Genomic DNA, 26,797 nt, shown 5'->3' with positions numbered 1-26,797 from the left:
ATGTCTTCGGATGCTGAGATGGCCGTCTTTGGGGTGGCAGCTCCTTTCCTCCGAAAGCCAGAGAAGGAGAGAATTGAGGCCCAGAACAAGCCTTTTGATGCTAAATTGTCGGTCTTTGTGGTGCATTCCAAGGAATCCTATGTAAAAAGCACAGTCCAGAGCAGGGAAGGAGGGAAGGTCACAGTCAAGACTGACAAAGGAGAAGTGAGTAAAAACAAGGAGTAAAGAATAGCATTTTGTTCCTCTTATGTTCTTAGCTCTGATAGAAATGGGTCTCTTGTTTCTTTCCAGAGTTTGACTGTTAAGGAAGACCAAGTCTTCTCCATGAACCCTCCCAAATATGATAAAATCGAGGATATGGCAATGATGACCCATCTCCATGAGCCTGCCGTCTTGTATAACCTCAAAGAGCGTTACGCAGCCTGGATGATCTATGTAAGTACAGGCTGAAGTCTTACCTTGACTTCCAAACTGACAGCGACACTAAATTATGTGGAAGCTAATCGTGTTACCTCCCTTTCTTTCAGACCTACTCGGGTCTCTTCTGTGTCACTGTCAACCCCTACAAGTGGCTGCCGGTGTACAATCCAGAAGTTGTGACTGCCTACAGGGGCAAAAAGCGTCAAGAGGCTCCACCCCACATCTTCTCCATCTCTGACAACGCCTATCAGTTCATGTTAACTGGTGAGTGGCTGATATAGTGATTATACAGTGAAAACTTCCTGAGCAGAATCACAGGCTTCTTTCCAGGAAATATCATGTGCAGCTAAAGACACCAAAAACATTTAAGACTAGCCATGTGCAAACAGCAGTTTGTCCGAAGACAAACTGAACCTGATCCAAACATTAGCCCAGCTATTGGAGAACCCAAATCAAACCTTTTCGGAAGTTCACAAAAGCCAGGTTAATGGAAAAAGTACAGAATGTCCTTATCTGCTTCTGTACATTCTGGCTGTACCTGCGCCAAAAGAAGAACTGTCAAAAAATCATGACACTCTGTTCTCAAGAAGCCTGGTTCTTACTGGCTCTGCATCTTGTGGGGTCTAACTTAGCTGTTATCACTCAAGAAAGAGATCTTGGAGTCGTTGTGGATAGTTCAATGTGCAGCAGCAGTCAAAAAAGCTAACAGAATGTTGGGAATCATTAGGAAAGAGATAGATAATAAGACAAAAATATAGTTTTGCCTCTATATAAATCCATGCTACACCCACATCTTGAATACTGTGTGCAGATCTGGTTGCCCCGTCTCAAAAAAGATATATTGGAATTGGAAAGGGTACAGAAAAGGGCAACAGAAATGATTAGGGGTATGGCTTCCATATGAGCAGAAATTAATAAGACTGGGACTTTTCAGCGTGGAAAACAGATGACTATGATAGAGGTCTATAAAATCATCAGTGGTGTGAAGAAAATAAATAAGGAAGTGTTGTTTACTCCTTCTGATAACACAAGAATTAGGAGTCACCAAATGAAATTAATAGCAGCAGGTTTAAAACAAACAAAAGGAAGTATTTCTTCACACAACACACAGTCGAGCTGTGGAACTCCTTGCCAGAAGATGTTGTGAAGGCCAAGACAATAACAGGGTTCAAAAAAGAAGTAGATAACTATTAGCTAGGATGGACAGAGATGCAAAACCATGCTCTGAAGTGTCCTTAGCCTGTGTTTGCCAGAAGTTGGGAATGCTTGATGCTTACCTGTTCTATTCATTGCCTCTGAAGCACCTGGCATTTGCCATTGTTGGAAGACAGGATACTGGGCTAGATGGACCATTGGTCTGACCCAGTATGGCCATTTGTATGTTCTTATGTTGTGTGTCATTTACACTTGTGCAACGTGATGCATCACAATTCTCCACTCCCCTGCACCTTGAGCATTAATACACTTTGCAGTGTTTTTGCACTCGTGCTATACAGACGGTTATAAATTGAGGATCAGGTATAATCCTTCACCGTGTACCGATTTAAGTAGCCTGATCAGATTTCTTTAAGAGGGAATTCTGTGAAAGGGAAGTGGGTATAAATATCTTGTGATGGCTCTATTGATCTGCTTGACCTTATATTTATTATTTATTATGGTTAGGATTTTCAAAGGGGCCTAAAAGAAGTGGGTGCCCAATTCCCATGGACTTTCAGTTAGTTGCCTAATGCCCTGAGGCCCTTTTGCAAATCTCAGTACTTATTTGTTGCACTCAGTTTTCAGTCAGTTCCATGTTACTCAGTAACCCTACTAAAAGTCTCTTCGCTTCTGTTTCTTTCATAGATCGGGAGAATCAGTCGATCTTGATTACGTATGTATATTTCTTTGCTCTGTCTTTATGCTGGCTTTGCTGTGCGCTTCAGGAAGAAACTCTTTAGTTATGTGTTCTCTGCTTCTCTGTCTGATCTGACAGCGGAGAATCCGGTGCTGGAAAGACTGTGAATACAAAGCGTGTCATCCAGTACTTTGCAACAATTGCAGTTTCTGGGGAGAAGAAGAAGGAAGAGCCAGGCAAAATGCAAGTGAGTTGGTCACTAGAGATGGGGTTAAATGCTCTCTTCTGAAACTGCCACGTGGTTTTAAACAACCTTAATTTGACAATAATTATTATTTTGTAGGGCACCCTTGAAGATCAAATCATCAGCGCCAATCCCCTGCTGGAGGCCTTTGGTAATGCCAAGACTGTGAGGAATGACAACTCCTCTCGTTTTGTAAGTTTTTTGACAAATTGATCCTAATCAGTCACAAGTGCAATGATGGGCCATTTACATTCCTATAATTGGAATGTGATACTATAAATCTAGGCTGAGATTGCAAATCTGTTGAAGGGATCCCCCAGGGCAGCTTTGCAAATCCCGCTTCTGAAGTCTGCCTATGAGGGTTTTAAATGAAATCACTTTTTTCCTTTAAAGGGTAAATTCATCAGAATCCACTTTGGTGCCACAGGGAAACTGGCTTCTGCTGACATTGAAACATGTAAGGGACCTTCCTTGAAGGGTCACAGTTCTTTGTCTCTCTTTCTTTCTTATTGTGTTTTCTTGTGGCTAATTGTACTTTACGTGCCTTGCCAGATCTGCTGGAGAAATCTAGAGTCACTTTCCAGCTCAAGGCGGAAAGAAGTTACCACATATTTTATCAAATCATGTCCAACAAGAAGCCAGAACTAATTGGTAAGAAATGTTTTCTCTCTTTTGGTGGAGTTGATCACTGAGTAACACCTACTGATGAGCTCTGTTACCTGGGCAGTTATGAGCATGTCTACACTGCATTGTAAACCCAGGTTCAGACTCAAGTTTGAGCATAACCCCTCTCCCACATTCATACACAAATCTATCTGATTCAGGTCAGTAAGCCCATAGGTTAAGGGTCCTAGGACTCAAGTGGTGTGGTAGGTCCAACCCCAAGTCCCATTGTGACTCAGGTTGAAGCTCTGTCATTTCACAGTGTGGATGCAGCTCAAGTCTGGGTCCTCAGAAGTAAAGGGTCTGACTCAGGTCTGCAAGCAGTATGGACGCATGAACATGGATCTGAGATCCGGGCCCATCAATTGTAAACCTGGGTTTACACTGCAGCATGATGCACATATGCGTGCTTGGAAACACTGAGTCTGCAGGTGTGGGGCCCATAGACCTGGGTTTACAGTGGGGTGTAGACATGCCCTGAAAGCCCTGTGTTACCCTGAGCCAAGGCTGGGTATGAATACATGGCCAAAGACCAAACTGTGCAGCAGGTAAAAATTGGTACCTATTCTTGTTTTCAGAGATGCTTCTGATTACCACCAACCCCTATGACTTCCCCTTCGTGAGTCAGGGTGAGATCACTGTAGCCAGCATCGATGACCAGGAAGAGCTGATGGCCACAGATGTAAGTAACACACAGAAATTAGCCCAGGGACTATTAGAGAAGGGGTAAAATGTCTGAATGATTTAGGAGCTGAAATCCCATTGTAAATCAATGAGGCTTTGGCTCCTAAACCACTTAGGTGCTAGATTTTTCCTTTACTGATTCTGTTGACAGAGCGCCATTGACATTCTGGGCTTCAATTCTGAAGAAAAAATGGCCATTTACAAGCTGACTGGGGCAGTCATGCACTATGGGAACATGAAGTTCAAGCAGAAGCAGCGTGAGGAGCAGGCGGAGCCAGATGGCACAGAAGGTATTAACAAAATCTAAGCTAGACTCTTAATAATACAAGCAAAAACTGAAGCCTTTATCGTCACTTGTGCTGAGCTAGGTGTTGGCACAACTTAGGCCTGGGGAAGGTGGCTCTAAGGGTGATCTAAGTTATATCAGCTGGAATTGCCCCCCATGGACCACTCGGCTGGTGATGAAATGCTCGAGTGCCGGGGCTCTCACTCCCTCCAGCCCCCAGAATACTTTCTCTGCATCCCTATTGTGCCCTCAGCTACATCAGTTTTACATCACAAAAGTTATATGCCACCTGTTTAGGGCAGCTTCCTTGTGCTTTGGGTTGCCTGCACAGCAAGAAGCAGCTAGACAACGGGCCAAAGGTCTGGCTCTCAGTCTACAGAATGTGAAATATGACTGAGTGAGAAAGTTTAGCTATTTCTATTTAGTGCATCAGAGATTTATGTAGCAAATTAATGGACTAAAATATCCATAGAGAGTCAATTTCTGTTTTCAGATGGAAACTTCCATCAACTTCAGCAGGATATCTACCCTGATAACTGAAGACAGAATGCAATATATGAAAGATGATTTTAATACACTTCTTTACTTGTGTGCACACTTCTCTGTTTAGTCTTCCGGGAAAGGTGCTTTAAAATCCAAGTTGGTTACCCTTGGTGTTGTAATGTTTTGGCAGAGATGCTATAGTTATGCTTGAAAAGCATTATTTGTAGTGCCTTAGGGTCAGATTTAGAAAAGTATTTAGTCACCTGAAGATGCAGATACATGCCTCATGGGATATTCAAGACCACCTAAACATGTCAGCACTTACCTCCCATTGAAATCACTGGGACCTAGGTGCATAAGGGGTTTTGACAATCCCACCAGGCGCTGTCCTCATCTTTAATCACCTAAACACTGTTGAAAATCAGGCCCTTACACCACTTTGAAAAAGTACCCTGGGAACTGTAATTTATCATGTTTTTCTCAGTCAGATGCTGAAGTTGTGGTGAAGGGTTAGCAAAATCCTCCCTTGTAGGCCACATCTGAGTTGAAGTGAAGAAAACCATTTTAGTAGATTATGCAGGGTTAGTGTTTCCTTTTGGTGCATTTGAAGAATTAAGAAATAGTTTTGTGCTAAATGTGCCAAGGAAGATGGCTTTGGTAGGACTGGCAAAAGAACAGCGAGAAATAAAGAAGGGTTAAGTGCTTGAAAGGAGCAAGGAGTGTGTGTCTAGTTCCTCCTCTTCCTACAGACAGTACATATGCCAACCTTCCAAGAAGTGCATTGCCTCCAGTCATTCCTGTGTGGAATTTCTGAATGTCCTGTATATAGAACATGGATATAAAAGCACGTAATGTTTTAATTAAGTGCACATCCCATCACAATATAACTCTTTGATTTAAAGTCACATTATTACAACATTATAATTGAGATTCTACATCAATAGCTAATGCCATTTAAGCCCTGATCCAGAAGGGTTGTGGAAATGAGCACAGATACTAATAGGAAATACAACTTAGACACCAGGGGGCCAATTGTGGTTGTAACCTTAACTTGGAATTCCCTGAATTTGTAAACTCTCAGCCATAGCATCGCATTAATAGAGCTGCACCAATTTAATAGAGAGAATGAAAGTGGCATTTAATTCTAAAGATCCTTCTGCAAAAATGAAGAAACAAAAGGCCTGATTCACCACTTTGTTGTAGCAGTGCAAAACGTCTGCTATGCAGGGGTGTAAATGACACACCAGGAGTAAGCACCTCAACCTCTCCATCTCTAAAATAAGCATCTTTGTAAAGCAGCTTGGCTTCACACATGGAAGGGGCCATGGAGATATTATTATTGCCTACACAGCCCATGTACCGCACTATGAGATGAGACAGGCAGTGAGGAAGTGATGGTAGGATAGGGTCAGCATTGCGTATTTATACTGGTTTAACACGATGAAGTTCCATTCTGTCCCAGAAGGCATGCACAGCTCCTTCCTATGCCAATGGGAGCTGCATATACACTCTGTGGACACAATTTGGGACATGGTTTCAAACTGAAGAGAGACTTTTTCATTAATTTCTAGGCCAAATGTTGCACTGATATACATGCCATTGTAATCCTGTTGAAGTCAGCAGGGTGGCACAGCCTTAGGTCAGCATGGAATATAGCCACTAACCTGAGTTCTTTATTCTGATCATTCAGAAATCAGAATCTCTACGCAGGCTGTACAGTAAACTGGAAAAGAAAGAACTTCAAAACCATTTTTTTTTTTCATTCTGTCTGTTCACCTGCTTCTTTCTCCTTAAAAATTGTTCTTATTTGGCCCTCATAAGGTATTTGTGAACAAATTCTTACAATCATTTGACCCTCCCAATCAACAGCAAAACAATTCAGCAAAAAATCAAGAAATAAAGGAAGCTCTAAATTCTACGAGTCTGGAGTTATAAATAGTATGTGGTATCTAGTGAAACACAAACAGATCTCATTGCGCTTTTCTAGTCATTATGAAAGACACCGAAGCCTATCTTTGAGCTACTAATTCATTCCTCTCGCTCTTTGTTTAGTGGCTGACAAAGCAGCCTACCTGATGAATCTGAACTCAGCTGACCTGCTCAAAGCCCTTTGCTACCCCCGAGTCAAGGTTGGGAATGAATATGTGACCAAAGGTCAAACCGTGCAGCAGGTAACAACTGGTGATTGAGAACTCGTGGTTTGAATTATCACACCACGGCTTCTTCCTCTGCTTTGTACGGTAACTCCAGGCCTTCTCCTGTTGGTTTAGGTGACCAATTCGGTGGGGGCTCTGGGAAAGGCTGTCTATGAGAAGATGTTCCTGTGGATGGTCGTTCGTATCAACCAGCAGCTGGATACCAAGCAGCCCAGGCAGTACTTCATTGGTGTCCTGGACATTGCTGGCTTTGAGATCTTCGACGTAAGGAGCAGGGATTTGACAGCAGGTTTCTGGAAAGGACACTTGGGGGTTCTGAGAACTTTGAGGACTTTTTTTTTTTAAACAATTATTTTTTTTTAAGTGATTTCCAGGAAAAGCCTGACTATTCTGCAGAAACAGGTGTTTCTTGTTCTTCCCCCACAGTAGTATGGGCCTCCAATGGCTTCCTTTCTGTGTAGATTTTGTCTGGTATGTGTAGAAATGGCAACTGCATTGAAAGTGACTTCATATTGTTAACAGGATAGCAAAGAAACTATCCTGCACCTAACACAAATTATTGTAGGTGTTTATGGCATCTAGAGGGCAGCTCATTAGCTCCCAGGCAGGCTCGGGGCTGAATATCTGGGCATGTCTGAGCAGGCTGAGAGCTCAGAAGGAGCTGGGCAGGCCCACACACTAAGTTCTGATTAGGATCATGTCCAATAGATTAAAAATGCCTCAGTAGGCCTGGGCCCCAGTGCACAGAGATAGCTGGACAAGCCTGGGCCTGATGCTGCAAATGTCTAGGCAGAGCTGAGGCTCGAATCCCAAAACAACTGGCTGGTCTTAGGGAAGAGAACTCAGAATCCCATTAAACCAAGGTTAGTTACACAGACATGGTGAGCTGAAAGAAGAGCCATTTTTATATATATCTGGAGGCCCAGAATAGGAGTGCACAGAGTTTCCAAATAGATACATCTTCTTTTTGTGTTTGTGTAGTTCAACAGCCTGGAGCAGCTGTGCATCAACTTCACCAATGAGAAACTGCAACAGTTTTTCAACCACCACATGTTCGTGCTGGAGCAGGAGGAGTACAAGAAGGAAGGAATCGAATGGGAGTTCATTGACTTTGGGATGGACCTGGCTGCCTGCATTGAGCTCATAGAGAAGGTTCTTATGCCTTATGTGCTCAGGGGTTCTTTAGCGTCTAAAGGCCTTTTCCATGTTTAAGATAATGAATAAATGCATGCTCGAGTACATGGAAATTACTTAATACACTCTCAATAATTAAATACATACCCTGGAGATTGGTCATGAAAAAGTTTCAATCCATAATTAGTAAACTTTGGTATAGGGTCATAAGGCAGCCAGACATAAATGTATGGCAGCAATCCCAGCTCCCTGTCCCTGCTCACTTCCACAAAGAAAAGGTTTGCATCAATTTTAGAACTCTTTTCATTTAGTGGGACACAGATACTATTTTAAAGCCATCTAAAGGACTGCACTTGCCTCACCCCCAGGTATAGCAAATATAGAATGATTCCCTATTCATTCACTTTATTTCTCTACCACACAGAATGTCTGTCTGGCACATGGAAGATGATTGTCCATGAGCTATATCTTTATTATATTCAAATCTACAAATAGATGCCATAGGTAGGTTAGCCGGATTTCATCTTGTTCAAGACACACCCACTGACACAATGTCCCTTCTGAACACAAATAAGAGATGCTCACATTCTCCAAAACGCTGATTTGAAAAAAATCAATCTCTCTCTCTCTCTCTCTCTCTTTTTTTTTTTCCAGCCAATGGGTATTTTCTCCATCCTGGAAGAGGAGTGCATGTTCCCCAAGGCAACTGATGTTTCTTTCAAGAACAAGCTCTATGACCAGCATCTTGGCAAGTCCAACAACTTCCAGAAGCCCAAACCTGCCAAAGGAAAGGCTGAGGCCCACTTCTCTCTGGTGCACTATGCTGGCACTGTGGACTACAACATCTCAGGCTGGCTGGAGAAGAACAAGGATCCCCTGAATGAAACTGTCATTGGGCTGTACCAGAAATCGTCAATGAAAACGCTGGCTTTGCTCTTTGCCACGTATGGTGGAGATGCAGGTGATAATTTCTGTGACATTAGTATTTTCTTTGAGACACAGCAGGTGGCTCCTATAGAATTAAAAAAATATACCAAATGTACATCTTCATGGATGTACCCATGAGATCCTTAAATTTTAATTGCATCATTTTCTTGTATTATTCAGAGGGTGGTGGTGGCAAGAAGGGAGGCAAGAAGAAGGGTTCTTCTTTCCAGACCGTCTCTGCTCTTTTCAGGGTACAGTACAGTGTTCATTATATATCTCTTATCTCTTCCTTTAACTCTGCAAAGCTTGGTTTCCAGTTGCTCTGGCATGAAAAAACCTCCTTTCTCATGCAGAGCAAAGAAGTGCAGTTCTCAGTCAACCAAAACTTCCATTCAGGTCACTTGGAGTTTGGCCTAATTAACAGCACAAGAATACGGGCCAGAATCACTGTCCCTTCTGGATGACGTCAGCAATGATATCAAACAAAATCATTCTCTGCTGGGGGGCGTAACATGTTCCTTCCTCTACTTTACCTTTCACACGAGGTTGATTCAGGGCCATACACTGTGCAGCCCTCCCTCCACATGTATATGTTCCATTGGGATCTGGCCGCAGGTGGCCCTTCATGTCTCTTATTATAACTTAAGAGCTGACAAAGTTACACGTGTGTCATTGTGTCTCACTTCCCTTCTGCCTCTCACCCCCTTCTTTTCTCATCCCCTCCAGCGTCCTGATTTTCCTTTGCCTGACAGCTTGGGTGTCCCTTTCACTGGTGCAAAGGAGTGCAAACAGGGTGTACAATGCTCCCAATCAGAATTCCTCCCTCACTCACATGAGTGGCAGTGCCTGACATCCACCTCGCACGCATGTTGTTCAGGTGTCAATGACTAGACAAGGTGGTGAGCAGTGGAGAGTCTGCATTTAGGCCTGTGTTTTATCCTCACATACCACCCATTAAAATTTTAAGTTCAGAATAAATTTCTGATGTTTGCCCCAGATATTTGAGAGTTGCCTTTATGTTTCAGCAACTCCAGTGGCTCTTCTGCCAGTCATGGTGGCAATTTCCCATCGGCTCAGTTGTACTATTTTTAATTATTTAATTTCAATTTATTAACAAGTTTCAAAATGACAAGAAAAAGGGAGGCATAGCTTAGAATGGCTCCAGCTGGGAAGACCTGACAGCTAATTTGTCTGAAGTTCGAAGACTGGTCAGCAGTTTGCTACAAATCATGTTCCCAGTATAAACATTTTACTGCTTCTATCGGGGCATATGTGGATGTAACATTTGTTAACCTAAACCTTTGCTTCTGGTCTCACAGGAGAATTTAAACAAGCTGATGTCCAATCTGAAAAGCACTCATCCTCATTTTGTGCGATGCCTCATTCCCAATGAAACAAAGACGCCTGGTAAGAAATGCCCGTGTACAGAGATCTTAGTGAACTGCAGCCGTTCCCTCTGGGCTGCACAGTAAGGTACTAATTCCTGCTGTGATTTGTTAAGGTGCCATGGAACATGAACTCGTCCTGCACCAGCTCAGGTGTAACGGCGTGCTGGAAGGGATTCGAATTTGCAGGAAAGGATTCCCCAGCAGACTCATTTATGCAGACTTTAAACAGAGGTCAGACTCCTCCAGTCCCTGTTCCATTCTCTTTCTGTTGAGCAGCTTGCATTCTGTAACTACTTTAACTATTGCAGTCACTGCAGCACCCAACACATGCTGTGTTTACAGAAGAAATTGAAAGACATTTAGCACCAAATTGGTGTAGTCCATAAAACAGCAAAAATGCCACACTTTTATTGTATGATGGGAGGGGGAGGGGCTGGGTGAGATGTGGAGTGGCCATGCCAGGTGACTAGATAACCCTTTAAATACCCTAAAGCTGAATTTCATGATGGGTCTGTCTATGGGAACTCAGAATAGGGCTTCATGGGAGCACCAAGGCAGCAAGAGAGACATGGGCAGTGGGTCCAAGAATTCTGAGCGATGTGACCTTCTTCATATTTTGTTTTCTCCCACAGGTACAGGGTTTTAAATGCAAGTGCTATTCCAGAAGGACAGTTCATGGACAGCAAGAAGGCTTCTGAGAAACTACTTGGGTCCATTGACGTTGATCACACCCAGTATAAATTTGGTCACACCAAGGTACAAATACTCTTTGATTCAAACACTGTCTATTTGTATTCTGTACAGAATGAAAGTGATGTTCTGTAACATTCTCTTCCTCAAGGTGTTCTTCAAAGCTGGACTCCTGGGTCTTCTAGAGGAGATGAGAGATGATAAACTGGCACAGCTCATCACTCGCACACAAGCCATGTGTCGTGGCTTCCTGATGAGAGTGGAGTTCAAGAGAATGATGGAAAGGAGGTAGCAATTTACTACATTTGATCTGTTGGGTCTGTGCTCACCCCTCAGAGGAAAAATGAATAAAGTTGTAGGATTGACTCCCTTTCACTCAGTCTGACTTAGATCTCATTCATCCACTGTATCAATGGGTGAGTGTTTGGGAATAGAGCTGGGTGAAAATTTTCAGACAAATAGTTTATGTGCTGAAAAATGCAGTTTCTGGTAGACCAAAACTATTCATGAATTAGCTGCTAGTTTAAGCCCCAGGAAATATCCAAGCAAGATTCACAAAGGGACTTAGGTGACAAAACAAACAGACGAGAAGCCTCCGAATATCTGACACTTTCCAGGGAGGTCAGATAGCAGGTTATAATCCTTACTCAGGAGAACCAAAGTTAACATGGATCTTCATTCCTGTAGGTGAACGCATTAGCCACCAGGTTATTGGCCAGTCAGGTTGGGGAGGGCAGAACAGTTCTCTCATCCTCTTTTATTGAAACTTTCCGTTTAGTAGAACTGATTAAATTGTTACTGAAACAGAGACTTGTACCCAGCTCTGCCATCACACAGGAGAGTGCCTAAGCACCAAGCTACAGAGATGTTTGTGGTCTGTGTCTGTCTCTGGTCCAATGACTAGTCAAGTGTTTTAATACAAAATGTAATAGCTTCCACTGGAGAGAATGAGAGGGCAACGAGCCTGCAGGTTAAGGCATTTGCTGGAGAAAAAAACCAGAGTTCAAATCCCTACTCCATAACACTTCTTCTTCTTTGCTTTTATTTGAAAAAAGATTGAAATATCTGAAAGCATAGTGAAGGGTTTTGTTTGATTCAAATTGAAATTTTCCAACTATTTCAATTCACTGAAAATTCCAGAAAAATTCAGTTTTGGTTCAACCCAAACTGAATTTTTTTATTTTATTTTTCAGAATGGCCAGTGAACCAACAAATGAGTTATTTGCCTGACTCTATCTGGGAGTGTAAATGGGTGTAACTGGCATGCTGAGGAGCTAGAAGAAGGTGTAGGAAAGTGTGTGTTCGACTGTGGGTGACCAACTTCAACTTACACCTTCCAGTTGGTTACTTTTCTGCTAAATTCTCTTGGGCTCCTCAGCATCAGAGTTACATCACCTCACAGTCCCTTAGACTCCAAAACACGCATTGGATTCAGTGGGTCAGTTACAGCTGTGATGTGTAAAGAGGGAGCGAAAGTTCCATCCCGGTAGGTGAGCATGAGTCTACGGAGAACATACATTAGTTCAACATGCACGTAGAGGAGACTGAACATAGATTTTGCCTCCCCTGAGACTTTCTAAGACTGAAGCAGGTCCAGATTCTGTATCCCTTAGAGTAGTACTTTTTCATGTGAGGGTCCCTCCCCATTTGAACTCAGTGAAGCTACTTGGCTGAATAAATGTTACTTTCAATTAGCAGCACTGCAGAATCTTGCCTTTAGATTCACCTCTGAATTTGGCCCATAACACTGAACATATATTTTGATTGCATTATAGAGAGTCCCTCTTCTGTATCCAGTACAACGTTCGTTCGTTCATGAACGTCAAGCACTGGCCCTGGATGAAGCTGTACTTCAAGATCAAGCCCTTGCTGAAGAGTGCTGAATCTGAGAAGGAGATGGCCAACATGAAGGAAGAGTTTGAGAAAACAAAGGAAGAGCTTGCTAAGTCTGAGGCAAAAAGGAAAGAACTGGAGGAAAAAATGGTGTCTCTGCTGCAAGAGAAAAATGACCTGCAGCTGCAAGTCCAGTCTGTGAGTATCACTAGTGCGTTTGACCCTTATTGCACAATAGAATCTAAGCCTGAAAGTTCTAAATACAACTTTCCCAACACGAGACGCACAAACAACAATGGAATCAGTGTTTGGCCAAGATGAAATATTCCCAGTGTTTAAAATATAGAGTATCAAAAAGAAAGTATAAGTATTACATATATAAATAAAAAAATAAAACCAGTCACATATGACAGGTCAGGCCCTAAAACAAGGTGAAAGCAAGCAAATTCAGACAAGCAAAGTGATGTTCATTAAATAATCCTGCCTTGTCCATGGCAATTTACTGTGATAATCACAATGTAGTCATAATCCATGAGGAATTTATACATCTGCTGTACCATTGAAATTTATTATGCCACTTATGTTACCATCCACGCTAGATGAAGGCAATCTGTGAACAGACACAATCTGTGTCCCTACAGCCCCACCCCTGTGAGGTGTCAGCCCCTTGAGTACTTACTTTATGAGCCAGCGTGTCTATGTATGCAACCTTCCACTCTAGCTCCACGCAGTCCTCTGCTTGGATGGTGCCTGTGTCGCCCACCAAAGCAGCAGGGCTTGGAGCTCATACCTCTTAGAGATGAACGGGGCAATTCTGCCCTCTCAGAGCTATTGTTTTAGGCAGTCTGCAAACTTAGACAGTTGTCACTACATCAGTTACACTTGGGTCACATTTTCAACCTGTTCTTTGTAATCACAAGAGCGAGAAAGTTACTTTTCCCAAACCATATGCTGAGGTCATACTATAACCACATGACTCCAGAGTTGAGGCCCTACACACAGGCTTATAGTGCCCAGGCCTTAATCTGTCCTTGTGAAAATGATGACTCTTAGAAAAAAAATTTAGTGCATGAGCTACAAGATGTACATAAAAAGTTAAGGAAAACAGTTCAGGTTTGCTTGTTGTTTTTTAAATCACTCAGTAGATGATTCTGCATAGGCTGTAATTCTGCCATTTCTCAGACAGGCCTGCAGAAGCATTAGACCTCAGTTTTAACACTATGTTGGTGCCAAGGCTAGACCCTGCAAAAGAAATCTGCGCCAGGGAACCTCTTTGATGTCAGTGGGGCTCCAGTTGCGTGGAGTCATATGGAAGCCATGGGCTCCATGTGAGTGGATCCATTTGCAGGATCCAGCCTCAAATCTGATATTCACAGTCAAGCCACACTTGAGGTACCTTGAACACTAAAAATATTTGCCAAAAATATAAACTGGTAAGAGAGGCTTCATTTATGGCCAGATATTTGAAAATTATTTGCTTTTCATTTCCAAGTTCTGTTGAGGATAGAGAAATTTCAGGCCAAATGGTTGTTTTTTCCCCCAGAAAATTGTAAGTGACTAATAATATGAGTTGCAAGTGGAAGTGTCATAATGACCATGATTATAAAATGATACAGTAAAAGTCATTATGAGACAAACACCAATAAAAAAAATAAACCTTTAGAAAAGATCCTAATAATTGTTCCACTGTAGGAATCTGATGGCTTGGCTGATGCTGAGGAAAGATGTGACCAGCTGATCAAAACCAAAATCCAACTTGAAGCTAAAATTAAGGAGGCAACTGAAAGAGCAGAGGATGAGGAGGAGATGAACGCTGAGCTGACAGCCAAAAAGAGGAAACTGGAGGACGAATGTTCAGAGCTGAAGAAAGATATTGATGACCTTGAGTTAACATTGGCCAAGGTTGAAAAGGAAAAACATGCCACAGAAAACAAGGTATAAGCCAGAATCTGTAACGATCATTCTAAAATATGACTGTTGTTTCACAAACAATAATGTTTTGTATCCATTTACTTTAACTACATTTGTTCAACTCTGACAGGTGAAAAACCTCACTGAGGAGATGGCAATCCTGGATGAGACCATCGCTAAACTGACAAAGGAAAAGAAAGCCCTCCAAGAGGCCCATCAGCAGACCCTGGATGACCTGCAGGCAGAAGAAGACAAAGTTAATACACTGACCAAAGCTAAAACCAAGCTGGAGCAGCAAGTGGATGATGTAGGCACAATAACATATGGAAAGAACAAAACCAATGTGAAATTAGGCTCTGGTTAGCAGAGAATTTATGACCTTTTTCTGTTTAGCTTGAAGGGTCATTGGAGCAAGAGAAGAAACTTCGCATGGACCTTGAAAGATCTAAGAGGAAACTTGAAGGAGATTTGAAGCTGGCCCAAGAATCCACAATGGATTTAGAAAATGATAAGCAGCAGCTGGAGGAAAAACTGAAGAAGTAAGTGTGGTTTGCAGGGGGCATCTTTGTGTCATGCAAAAACATTTGCATTTTGTTCTGGGGCTATTTTTTATTTAATTTTTTTTTCTTTTTTTTTTTTTTTTGTGAAAAGGAAAGATTTTGAAATCAGTCAGTTCCAAAGCAAAATTGAGGATGAGCAAGCTCTAGGCATCCAGCTGCAGAAGAAGATCAAAGAGTTACAGGCTAGTTATAATTTTTCTCTATCCCAGCCCAAGAATGAGTTCAGTTAAAGGAAAGCATCGGTCTTAGTGTCTCCTGTTGTTCTCTAGGCTCGTATTGAGGAACTGGAGGAGGAGATAGAGGCTGAACGTGCCTCTCGGGCAAAAGCAGAGAAGCAGCGGGGTGAGCTCTCCAGGGAACTTGAGGAGATCAGTGAGCGTCTGGAAGAAGCCGGTGGGGCCACAGCAGCTCAAATTGAGATGAACAAGAAGCGTGAGGCAGAATTCCAGAAAATGCGCCGAGACCTTGAAGAGGCCACTCTGCAGCATGAAGCCACGTCCGCCGCCTTACGGAAGAAGCACGCGGACAGCTCAGCTGAGCTTGGGGAGCAAATCGACAACCTGCAACGAGTCAAGCAAAAGCTGGAGAAGGAGAAGAGTGAGCTGAAGATGGAGATTGATGATCTCGCTAGTAACATGGAGACTGTCTCCAAAGCCAAGGTACAGAGCTGCGTATTGAAAATGCTGTCTTCAGCCTAAGTGTTATCATAGTTGAAAAGAACAGAGGATTTATATTTAATTTAATCAAATTTAAATGTAAGTAGGGTGTAAAAGAAGGGTAAGAATTATACATGTATTACTATGAGTTGGTGTTTAGTAATTTTTATACTAATGTAATAACTAATAACTAATGTAATAACTAATGGGTACTTCTTGTTTATAAGAGAAGAACCAAATGCAAGGTTGAATAAAGTCTAAGGCTTGACGGCTTAAGGTTTGAAGGTTTTGATAGGAAAGAAACTTGGAATCTAAACCTTTATTAGTCCAGGGTAGTACCATGTTATCAGGAAAGACCTTCAAAATTATTATTACACTGAAACTTTAATTAAATTATTAAAATTTAAATAATAAAAGAAAAAAAGAAAAAATGTCTGACAGATTAATTGTCCCAACATCACTCTTTCTACTTTCCTGCCTTTTTCTTTTCTGCTCTTCCTTCCCTCTCACGGATCATTGTAAAGTGACGAGTTTTGTGAATAGTGAGTAAGCAGTAAATCACAATGTAAAATAAAAATTGAAGACCTTGCGTCTCAATTTACAATCTGTTCATTAATTTCAAGAAGTGAGATAACATTTTAATTGTTTATGACAATACTTTTATCACACACTACTACAAATAGTGGTGCATATCTTGTATATGTCCTGCTGTCTTAGTGATATGAGACCTTACTATAGAACAATTTGCACTCTTAAACACTGACTAGCATTTTGTGGTCCATGGAAGTTGCAGATGCTTAGCACCTCATGATCTCAGAACACAATGGAGCCTGGTGTGTAGCCTCTTTCCTTTTGTCCATTTCACATATTCAGGCAAATCTTGAGAAGATGTGCCGCAGTCTGGAAGATCAGCTTAGTGAGGTTAAGACGAAGGAAGAGGAGCACCAGCGCCTGATCAATGACCTAAGCACTCAAAAAGCTCGTCTACAGACAGAAACAGGTAAGACATTTTTAGGTGTTTGCTTCAAGGTAGAAATTTGACCAGTCCATGCCTGAAAATTGGGATTCCTCTGACAATGGTGAATTTCTCTCTTTATGGCTTAGAATCTACCCACCATTTTATCTGATGCCTATACGCACTTTATATTACCATATGTCAGATCATTACCAGATAGAAGTCCCTCCTTAAATACTGCATCTTAATAGAATTAAGACTGAAAGATTTTTGTTTTATTTTGAACACCGAATATACTGCTACCACTGCTACTTCTAAGAGTAATAAGGAAGAGAGAGGAAATTACACACTAATGAAATTTGCAGAGGATACTAATATAGGGAGATTTGCAAAACCCAGCAAGGATAAAACTAATAAAAAGGAGCCTAGAGAGATTAGGAAGATGAGTATTAAAATAATAACACAAGATGCTTTTTGGAAAGATGCAACTAGTAGATCTATGGACAAATGAACCAAAGCACACATATTCAATGGGACGGGGAACTCTGAGAAACAAGAATGTTGTGAGAGGCCTGGGAGGGGACACTGGACCCCACACTAGAGCCACATTGCCAACTAATATGACAACTTGTGCAGTTTTGTGCTGCACAGGCAAGGATGTCACATGTAGGCCTAGGCAGATGCACTGGAGGTCTGGCACCCTAGGCAACTGGGTCTTTTCTCAGCACTCTCCCGAATGGCCATGGCGATCAGAGCCACCTAAAAGTAGGAGTCTTCTGGGAGGGTCTGGTTTTTTAGGTCACTTTTTGGGGTTCCACTTGTCTCTGGCTCCTTGTCTTTGTCCTCTTCGGGGTCCTGGGGGCTGACTGTCGTGGCTCCCAAGTCCACCCTTCTTCTTGGGGAAAAGAACCAGCTGTCTTGCTTGCTCAGCTGTGAAGCCCAATCCCACAATCAGCGTCTCAGTGTCAATCCCTTATTAGTACTGATTTGGATCCTACTTGTGCCAGCTGAGACTCAGGGCCCCTTTCCTTGGGGAGCTGATAAAGTTCCTCTCTGAGCCTGGCCTGTTTTTCAAAGGCAGGGACGTGTCTGTGGCTCTCTGCACTAATGTACTTGCTCTTTTCTGATTTGTATGGTCTCTGGCAAGTTTCATCAGGAGCCCTTTCCCCTGTAGCTGGAGAGCCAACTGGGCATGGTCAAGTTCATTTCTAAGTCACATTTCATAAATACCCCCGTGATTAGCCTACTTACAAATGTTTTCCAGAGCAAAAGAAGAGAGAGTGGTTATTAGATATGTTTTAAAAATGAAATTGCCATGTATATTTAAATTAAATAGTCTAGATTGATTAATACTAATATATTTCATATTTGATATTTAAAAAGTCTTCTCTGATCTGTCTTTGCCAGTTTAGAATAGCATCTCATCTGTCTATTTTGGGAAAGTCCTGTGAGCCAGATCCGATCTCTCAGGATATGTCTGCACTGCAATATAAGCCCAGGATTCTAACTCAGGCACAAGCCTACCCCCCCTTCTGTCTACACACAAATCACACTAACTCTGAGCTTAGACCTAGGGTCCCACAACCCCCTGGGGTTTGAGGGTCTGAGCCTGAGTCAAGCCAGGACCCAGGGTTCAAGCCCTATTGCTTTCCAGTGTAGACGCAACCCCACTGGACTTATGCTCTGAGAGTCTGCCAAAAATACTCCGCAACCCCACAACCTGACTTTCTTTGTCCTCCAGACAGTCAAGTTTTCCTTCACTGCACCACAAACAAAGGACTAGAGTGGCCACATTTTGGGATGGCACTAAGAAGTCTGGGATATAGGTGGCTGAACTGGGGCCCACACAACGTAGCATAGATGCTAGAGTCTCAGGTTGGGACCCTGGTTCAACAATTCCTAACATGGTGTTTCAGATGAGTGTAGATATTCAAACCATAGCTTTCTATGGTGAGCTGATGTTCTGAAGACTACTTTATTGTCAACAGTAAAAGGAAGCAACTGAACCTCGTTGTAAAGCTTCCATGTCATTTGGGCTTGGCTGGTACAGGCATTCATTTAGTACTGGTGGACTGTGCTCAAACTTGCTGGCTGTGCAGTGAGCTGCAAACTTCCACTCTCAGCCCTGAAAGCAAATCCTTGGTCCAACACTAAAATCAATAGGTGTAAGAGGGAAATGATTGTGAGACAGGTGCTCTCTCCCCGATTCTCAGAGGGCTGTATATATCTCTCCCTACAGATACACATTTGAATTTATAATCATTAGAGTCTTGGCACAATGCCCAGCTCACAGAGATGCTGTCATATTTACAGACTGGATATCACATGCTGTGTCTAGTTTAAAGATGATAAGGAGCCCCCAATTTCCACAGTGGCCAGGGCCCCAAAATTCTTTAATCCAGCCCTGACCAAGGGGCTGGACGAACTAGTAATGACCCATGAAAAATGATTTAATAAACTTATAATGTACTGTGTGGCTAAGTGAATTCTTAGTTTATTTGAATGGAAATACAAAGGGGGGAAGACCATTTTTTAGTGTGATGCACAAGGGGTATACCTAGGACTACTGGAATGAAACTATAAAAATAAAATTTAGACTCGATATTAGGAAAATCTTTCTGACACTGAGATAGATTAGACTTTCACAGGTGATAGGACAAAAAAATAACATGGGACGAGATAAATGGACTAGAAAAAGTTAGTAGAAAACGTACCATAGGGAACAAGAGATTGGAAGAGAGAGAGACTAGCTGATGTAACAAGAACTTCTCATATCTAACATGATTTTTCCTCACATTTGTGAAAAAAAATTGTTTCCATCATTTTCAGCTAAGTCACATTAAATCCTCCTATTTTACTTTGTCCTTGTCAGGTGAATTTTCACGCCAGGTGGAGGAAAAAGATACTTTAGTTTCTCAGCTGTCAAGAGGAAAACAGGCTTTTACCCAACAGATTGAGGAATTGAAGAGGCACCTAGAGGAGGAGATAAAGGTGAGGATTTTTCCATCAATATTGTCTTGAACTGAATGCTGGAAGTTTCATTTGATGCCTAATTCATGGTCTTCAAAGGATGTTTGAGCCTCATATAAAATCATACCATTTTGGAAACTAGACAGGGAAATGACCTATTTCGTCACTCATCCCAGCACCTGCCAATGCAGGTAAGTTCCCTGCAGTGTATTTATATTTATCCAGATCAGCTTTAAATGCCCTCATACAATGGAGTTTCCACCACTCCGTCGACTGATGGAGCTCACTGTCAGGAGGATTCCCAGGATATTTAGCTACACTGTACTAACACTGTTGTTTCTCCAGGCAAAGAATGCACTGGCCCACGCCTTGCAGTCTGCTCGCCATGACTGCGACTTGCTCCGGGAGCAATATGAGGAGGAGCAGGAAACCAAGGGTGAGCTGCAACGCACCCTGTCCAAGGCCAACAGTGAAGTTGCCCAGTGGAGAACCAAATACGAGACAGATGCCATTCAGCGCACAGAGGAACTGGAAGAGGCCAAGTACGTGCTGGGGTTGGGGAGAGGGATGGAAGAGACCAAGAATGTAATATGGAAATGGGAAGAGGCCAACAATATGCCCAGAACAGGGAATGGATGGGGCCTAGGTTGTCATGTTGGTAGAGAAAGAGAAAAACTAAAATGTATATACCTCCTGGGAAACATAAGGGGAAAGGCCAAATGCAGTAGTGTCTCAAAGATTAGTAAAGAGAACAGATTATGTATGCACTGTGGTCACAGGTCCTGAAGAGGTGACGTGTGCTCTCACGAATCCCGGAGCAGAGGCACACAGTTTGCTTCCCCTATTGCTCACTAACTGGGAGCTGTACTTCCAATCTCCCAGGAAGAAGCTTGCCCAGCGTCTGCAGGATGCTGAAGAACATGTTGAAGCTGTGAATTCCAAGTGTGCTTCCCTTGAAAAGACGAAGCAGAGGCTGCAGAATGAAGTGGAGGACCTGATGATTGATGTGGAAAGATCCAACGCTGCCTGCGCAGCTCTGGATAAGAAGCAGAAGAATTTCGATAAGGTATTTCCGGCTCCAGCCTTGTGGGTGTTGGATGGAGCATCCTCTAGTGATCTCCATTCCTTAGACTAAGGTCTTGTTGTTCTTCAGGTTCTGGCAGAATGGAAGCAGAAATATGAGGAAATGCAGGCTGAACTGGAAGCTTCCCAGAAGGAATCTCGCTCTCTCAGCACGGAGCTGTTTAAGATGAAGAATGCTTATGAGGAAACCTTGGATCAACTTGAAACTCTGAAGCGTGAGAACAAGAACTTGCAGCGTAAGTCCCCTGATCTCTTCTCCTAACACGGAGCTTCTGGAAAGTTTGTCAACACACCGAACTGAGTCTGTCTGTCTGTGGCATTGCTAAGGAGCCTTTTTCCTTGGCCTTTTGTCTGACTATGTTATTTGTCTGTAACCCAACAGAGGAGATTTCTGACCTCACGGAGCAGATTGCAGAGGGGGGAAAGACCATCCATGAGCTGGAGAAAGTGAAGAAGCAGATTGAGCAAGAGAAATCAGAAATCCAGGCTGCTCTGGAGGAAGCTGAGGTACACACACCATTAGTCACTGGTTTGCAAAGAGAGAATCAGAAAGCCTTGGAGCTGGATCCTATTGTAAACACGGTGGGATAATTCACAGGGACAGGAGGACAACACGCTGCAGTGCTGGAGGCCATGTACTCAGTGCCCACGCTATACAGAGCACTACATTCCTAATAAAGTGTTAATTACTACCAAAAACTGGAAGGTAAATATTATTTTTGTCCCTTTATTAACCCTGCAATTGCTCTTATTAAGGCTTCACTTGAACACGAAGAGGGCAAAATCCTCCGCATCCAACTTGAGCTGAACCAAGTAAAGTCTGAAATTGACAGGAAGATTGCTGAAAAAGATGAAGAAATAGAACAGCTGAAGAGAAACCATATCAGAGTTGTGGAGTCCATGCAGAGCACCCTGGACGCTGAGATCAGGAGCAGAAATGAAGCCCTGAGGCTGAAGAAGAAGATGGAGGGGGATCTGAATGAAATGGAGATCCAACTGAGCCATGCCAACCGCCTGGCTGCAGAGGCACAAAAGAACCTGAGAAACACACAAGGAGTACTCAAGGTACAGTAAGCCAGGCATGTGCCTAGTGTTATCGCTCAGCTGATCTCAGCGCCTGCAGGTAATTTCTCTCCCTTGTTTTACAGGATACCCAGTTACACTTGGATGATGCTCTCCGAAGCCAAGAAGACCTGAAGGAGCAGGTGGCCATGATTGAGCGCAGAGCTAACCTGATGCAGGCTGAAATTGAGGAGCTAAGGGCAGCTCTGGAACAGACCGAGAGGGCCAGAAAAGTGGCTGAACAGGAACTTCTGGATGCAAGTGAACGAGTGCAGCTCCTGCACACCCAGGTCAGGGGCTAGTGTGAAAAGAAAACCTACAGACACATAAGCAGGGGATTGCTACACACGTACCCTGCGCCAAAGAGCAGAGACAGGGAGTGTTTAGAAGATTTTTGTTCTTGAAGTGGCCATTATGCTAATGTCCATAGGATGGACCTTTGTTAGAAAGAAAGCATAAAGGTGTAAGGCCATCCTTGGTGTTCCCCATGTTGCTGTGTTGGAGGCGACACGGGATGACGAAGGTTATAATAGCAGTGATGTGATGGGGGTGGGCAAGTGTCCCAGAGGCTATGGGAGTGGCTTTCCAGCCTCTTATACCATTTCTATCATTGGATACTTTGAAGTCATCTCTGCCATCCCTGAGGCTCAGGAAGCATTTCTAAACAGTGATCATTTTGTTTTGAATGGACCAGATGACAACAATTGGCATAAAGGGTTTGTCACAGACTATGGGGGTAAAACATTCACAGCATATTCTCCAAAGAGCAGAGACGGGCAGTGTTTAGAAGGCTGGAACAACCTTTTCTGACCATTCTGACCAATATGGCCACTGTGGCAATATTCTGTAGAATGGACCATTGCTGAAATGGCAGCAGAAAGCTGCAAGTCCATGTTGAAGGCTATATGGATTGTGAAGGTCAGCGACAAATGTAGTAATAATTGAAGGAGGGGGCTCTCACGGGCCTCTGGTAGCCCTTTGGAAACATTCTGAACCAGTCTGAAGGGAGAGCTGAGGGGTTTCCTGCCCCAGGTGTAGTTGTCAGTAGATACTGTTAAATCATCCCTTTGTGAGGTGATCTTTGGGGCTCCAAGTGTTTCTAAAGAACAATTATTTTGCTTTTGTCATTGACCAGATTGCACCAAGTGGCAGGTATTTCCAACCTATTTTCACAAGGGATGATGTTACCAGTAGACTTTAAAAAGTGATCTTCCCATTGTACCTTTATGTAATGGCACACATTGAACCGTGTGCTATAATATATTGTCAATACACTACTATATATTTCAAATGTATAAGTGTGGTGCTTTTTGTGTTTGTTGTAAATGAGAAAGATTTTTCTTTTTATTAATATAGTCCTCACTCACTCACTCACTCACTCACTCACTCACTCTGTCCTTCCTGCAATCACACACAGCCTTGGCACACAGAGTTGTCACAGGCTAGGAAGGTAATGTTTGTGAGAGCTCTTTCTCAAAATAGTCACAGCACATCACTGACTAGTTGTCAATGTTCTGCCATGACAATTCATTTAGAGGAGAGGCCTGTTTTACAAAATATTTATAGTAACCTGAAATGAAATACTAATACTGAGCTCATGCTCCAGAATCAATATTTTGGGACTAACAGTAAAAATGGCTCATCTATTGTTGGTAACAGAACACCAGCCTGATCAACACCAAGAAGAAGCTGGAAACAGACATTTCCCAAATGCAGAGTGAAATGGAGGAGACAATTCAGGAAGCGCGTAATGCAGAGGAGAAGGCCAAGAAGGCCATCACTGATGTGAGTGGAAGGCACCTTTCTTTGGAGAACATGGCCATGTTTTGACCTGCAATGGCTGGTTTCCTGGATCGGTTTCCTTTCTTTGCTCACTAGGCAGCCATGATGGCGGAAGAGCTGAAGAAGGAGCAAGACACCAGCGCCCACCTGGAGAGGATGAAGAAGAACCTGGACCAGACGGTGAAGGACCTGCAGCTCCGTCTGGATGAGGCAGAGCAGTTGGCACTGAAGGGTGGCAAGAAGCAAATGCAGAAACTGGAGGCCAGAGTGCGTATTCCCGATACTTGCGCATTTAGGAGCATTTCCTACGTCCAGTCACAGTGAAAGTCAGGATGCATTTCTCATTTCAGGTGCGTGAGCTGGAAGGTGAGGTTGAAAATGAGCAGAAACGCAGTGCTGATGCTATCAAGGGTGTTCGCAAGTATGAGAGAAGGGTAAAGGAACTGACCTACCAGGTAAGGAAGGAAGCCCTTCAGGCAGTCACATCCTTCTCCTGGGAGCGCAAATTGTTTGCTCCTGAACCTTTGGGGGGGGAACTTTTACTGTAATTCGCAAACAATAAGCAATGCTATGGAAAAACAAAGAGCACACCAGGAAACCCATTTGAAAGACAATGTTAAAATATCCATGTTATAAACTTTATTATCCGTCTTACATTCTCACAACAATGTTTTCTATGAAACATTGCTTTCACTGTTTAATATGAAGAAAATAGACAAAAAATTTGGAAATGAATTGACTCTCTTCCATTACAAACCCTTTTTTAGACTGAGGAAGACCGCAAGAATGTTTTCAGGCTCCAGGATCTGGTAGACAAACTACAAATGAAAGTGAAAGCTTACAAGAGACAAGCTGAGGAGGCTGTAAGTACCATTCTGAGAAGGAACAAACTCACCTTCCGATGGGGTACAAATTCTGCTACACTGAGGAGAAGCATATTAAGTTCTTTTTGACTAATTGTCTGCCTGCCTGCCTACCTATCTAAGCCCCTTGAATTTGTTTGATATCTTGTGGTTGTTTTTTTGCACAAAAGCTCAAGTACACAGAGAATTAGTTTGTGTTGGACATTGGAAGGGATCAGAGCACCATCATTGATAGAGTGCTAACCACACCAGTGCAACCTCAGAACAATGGATATGGGAGGATTCATTAAACAAAATTGTATTCAGATACAAATAATTCTTTAAGTTGCAATTTTGCCAGAGCCAGAAAGTGCTATCACATTATCAAAAGTACGTTTTTCCCCTGAGACAAGGGCTTATGTACTTTGGTCTTGGAACAAATCAGTATTTGTGTACACTCTTTGTGTATGGCCATCACAGCTGAGCTTGCACATTCTTTGGCCTGAACCTGTTCGGTTTACCGCTCTTGTAAATTCTTTAGCATGGTGTTAGTAGTCTGGTGGAGTATTTACTCTCTACCTGTTTTTTCAGGATGTGTGTACATTCCTTTAGAAGGTGCTTGCCAGGTTGTGGATGTTAAAAGCTCTGCTTGTCTCACTAATAGCGCTAATGATTACTTTGATTGATGGCTATTCATTTTCATACCTTATCTCACCCATCTCCAAGCATGATTTTCTGAATCCAGATGTCGTAACATGGCTAATGCACCTTAACTGTGGTAACCTCAATAAAAGTGTCCTTAAATCGGATGAATTTCACAAAGGATCTTAACAAATATGTTCATTTTTAAAGAAAAAAAGAGATTAGAGAAATTCTGTTGTGCGTTAGTAATATTGCAAATTTTGAAGTTTCTGACGTCAACTGGTTAAGCAGAATGTAAGATCTCTGACTGAAACAAATATGAAAACCTGCATACTTCACGGATGGCTGGTCTGATCTTGTTCATACTTTCAAAAACATTTCCCTTTGATCTGAAAAATTTCAGTCTTGAAATAATTTGTAACAGAAAGTTATGAGCAACTGAGAAAGAAGTTAACTATAGTATGCATTATCCACTTTTATTAAATACGTACAGTATTTACCATTAAAGTCTTTCGAATATAAAGCTCCCTCTTATCTAAATCCGAGCTTTGTCCCAAAACGTAAATCACCTGTCCAGTAGTTCTTTCAGTTATTTAAATCCCCACTGCCTATCAGAATACTTTTGATTTCCCTGCAACAATACACTTAAATAGGGAGCAGCTCCATCTGTCCGTGTGTGCTTCACACAGATAGAGCTGCCCAGTGGAACTAGCATTTTTTCTGAGTTCTGTGTGACAGGCTTATAACACAGCTGATCTGATCCTTTAATTCAATTTCATCTTCCTCTTCCTTGTAAGGTGCCTCTCACTAGAAGGTATCAATTGTCCTTTTCTTGCATAACCATGAGCACACATTCTAATTGTATGAAAGTTAATTTTTTGGTAGTCTAATGAAAAAATCTAGCAAATAGGAGATTTTTTAGACTGCTCATCTATCGTGTTCCCCTTGAAAGGCTTATGTGCTAGAATGGTGTAGCGTCTGTCATTTGGATTTCTTCACTGTCCCATACACCATAGGATAAACTTTTGGTAACTATCATAGGTTTACTGTCATTTTGCAAATGTAAAAGACTCCAGCATTATCAGTGTACAGACACAGCTAAAGTCACATAACTCTTAAAATGTTTGCAAAGGTATTTCAATTAGTTTTAAATAAATTTTCTAAATTACAAAATGGTGAAGTAAGAAATGGTAAGTGGATGACAGAATCTGGGCTTTCCCCTCAACAATCAATCACATCCCATTAAGTCCCAAATGTGGGGGAAAAGGAACTGTCATCCTTTTAGTTTTCACAATGCTCTGACTCCATCCTCAGGAGGAATTATCCAATGTCAACCTCACCAAGTTCCGCAAGATACAGCACGAGTTAGAAGAGGCTGAGGAGCGGGCTGACGTTGCAGAATCCCAGGTCAACAAGCTCCGGGTGAAGAGCCGAGAGGTTCACAAGAAGATTGAAGGAGAAGAGTGAGGATGTCACCATGCTGCAATGTGACTGAAGAAATGCACAAAATGTGAAACTCTTTGTCACTTTGCTTTGTAATTAGTGTTTATTCTGTCCTCAGTGTCTAGTAAATAAAGATTGCATACAGAGAA

The 26,797-nt window shown here is 42.4% G+C and overlaps 1 protein-coding gene across 1 annotated transcript; it reads left to right on the top strand.

The window, feature by feature from the left end:
- Positions 1–26,797, top strand: LOC137152781 (myosin heavy chain, skeletal muscle, adult-like). The gene is made up of 38 exons (XM_067547719.1): positions 1–204; positions 292–435; positions 528–684; positions 2,263–2,290; positions 2,393–2,501; positions 2,598–2,690; positions 2,892–2,955; positions 3,051–3,149; positions 3,740–3,843; positions 3,997–4,135; positions 6,667–6,785; positions 6,885–7,034; positions 7,752–7,922; positions 8,559–8,865; positions 9,012–9,082; positions 10,151–10,238; positions 10,333–10,450; positions 10,852–10,975; positions 11,061–11,197; positions 12,685–12,940; positions 14,435–14,677; positions 14,784–14,960; positions 15,047–15,192; positions 15,305–15,395; positions 15,483–15,872; positions 16,743–16,869; positions 19,697–19,815; positions 20,140–20,336; positions 20,677–20,860; positions 20,948–21,113; positions 21,260–21,384; positions 21,634–21,942; positions 22,026–22,229; positions 23,599–23,724; positions 23,818–23,988; positions 24,072–24,176; positions 24,489–24,584; positions 26,520–26,797. The coding sequence occupies exons 1-38, from the start codon at positions 1–3 to the stop codon at positions 26,670–26,672; spliced, it is 5,811 nt and encodes a 1,936-aa protein (XP_067403820.1). The 3' UTR covers positions 26,673–26,797.

Source organism: Emydura macquarii, unplaced genomic scaffold, assembly GCF_026122565.2.
Source record: "Emydura macquarii macquarii isolate MOO-44397 ecotype Brisbane River unplaced genomic scaffold, CSIRO-AGI_Emac_v2 contig_1230, whole genome shotgun sequence".
NCBI lineage: Eukaryota > Metazoa > Chordata > Testudines > Chelidae > Emydura > Emydura macquarii.
The sequence above is the reverse complement of the archived record's forward strand: the minus strand, read 5'-3'. Positions and strand labels throughout refer to the sequence as shown.

Excerpts from the sequence above, each read along its gene's own strand:
- LOC137152781 (XM_067547719.1), top strand. The coding sequence starts at position 1 with ATGTCTTCGGATGCTGAGATGGCCGTCTTTGGGGTGGCAGCTCCTTTC. Across the intron at positions 21,385-21,633 it reads CTGCTCTGGAGGAAGCTGAG|GCTTCACTTGAACACGAAGA; the intron begins GTACACACACCA and ends GCTCTTATTAAG. Across the intron at positions 23,725-23,817 it reads CCAAGAAGGCCATCACTGAT|GCAGCCATGATGGCGGAAGA; the intron begins GTGAGTGGAAGG and ends TTTGCTCACTAG.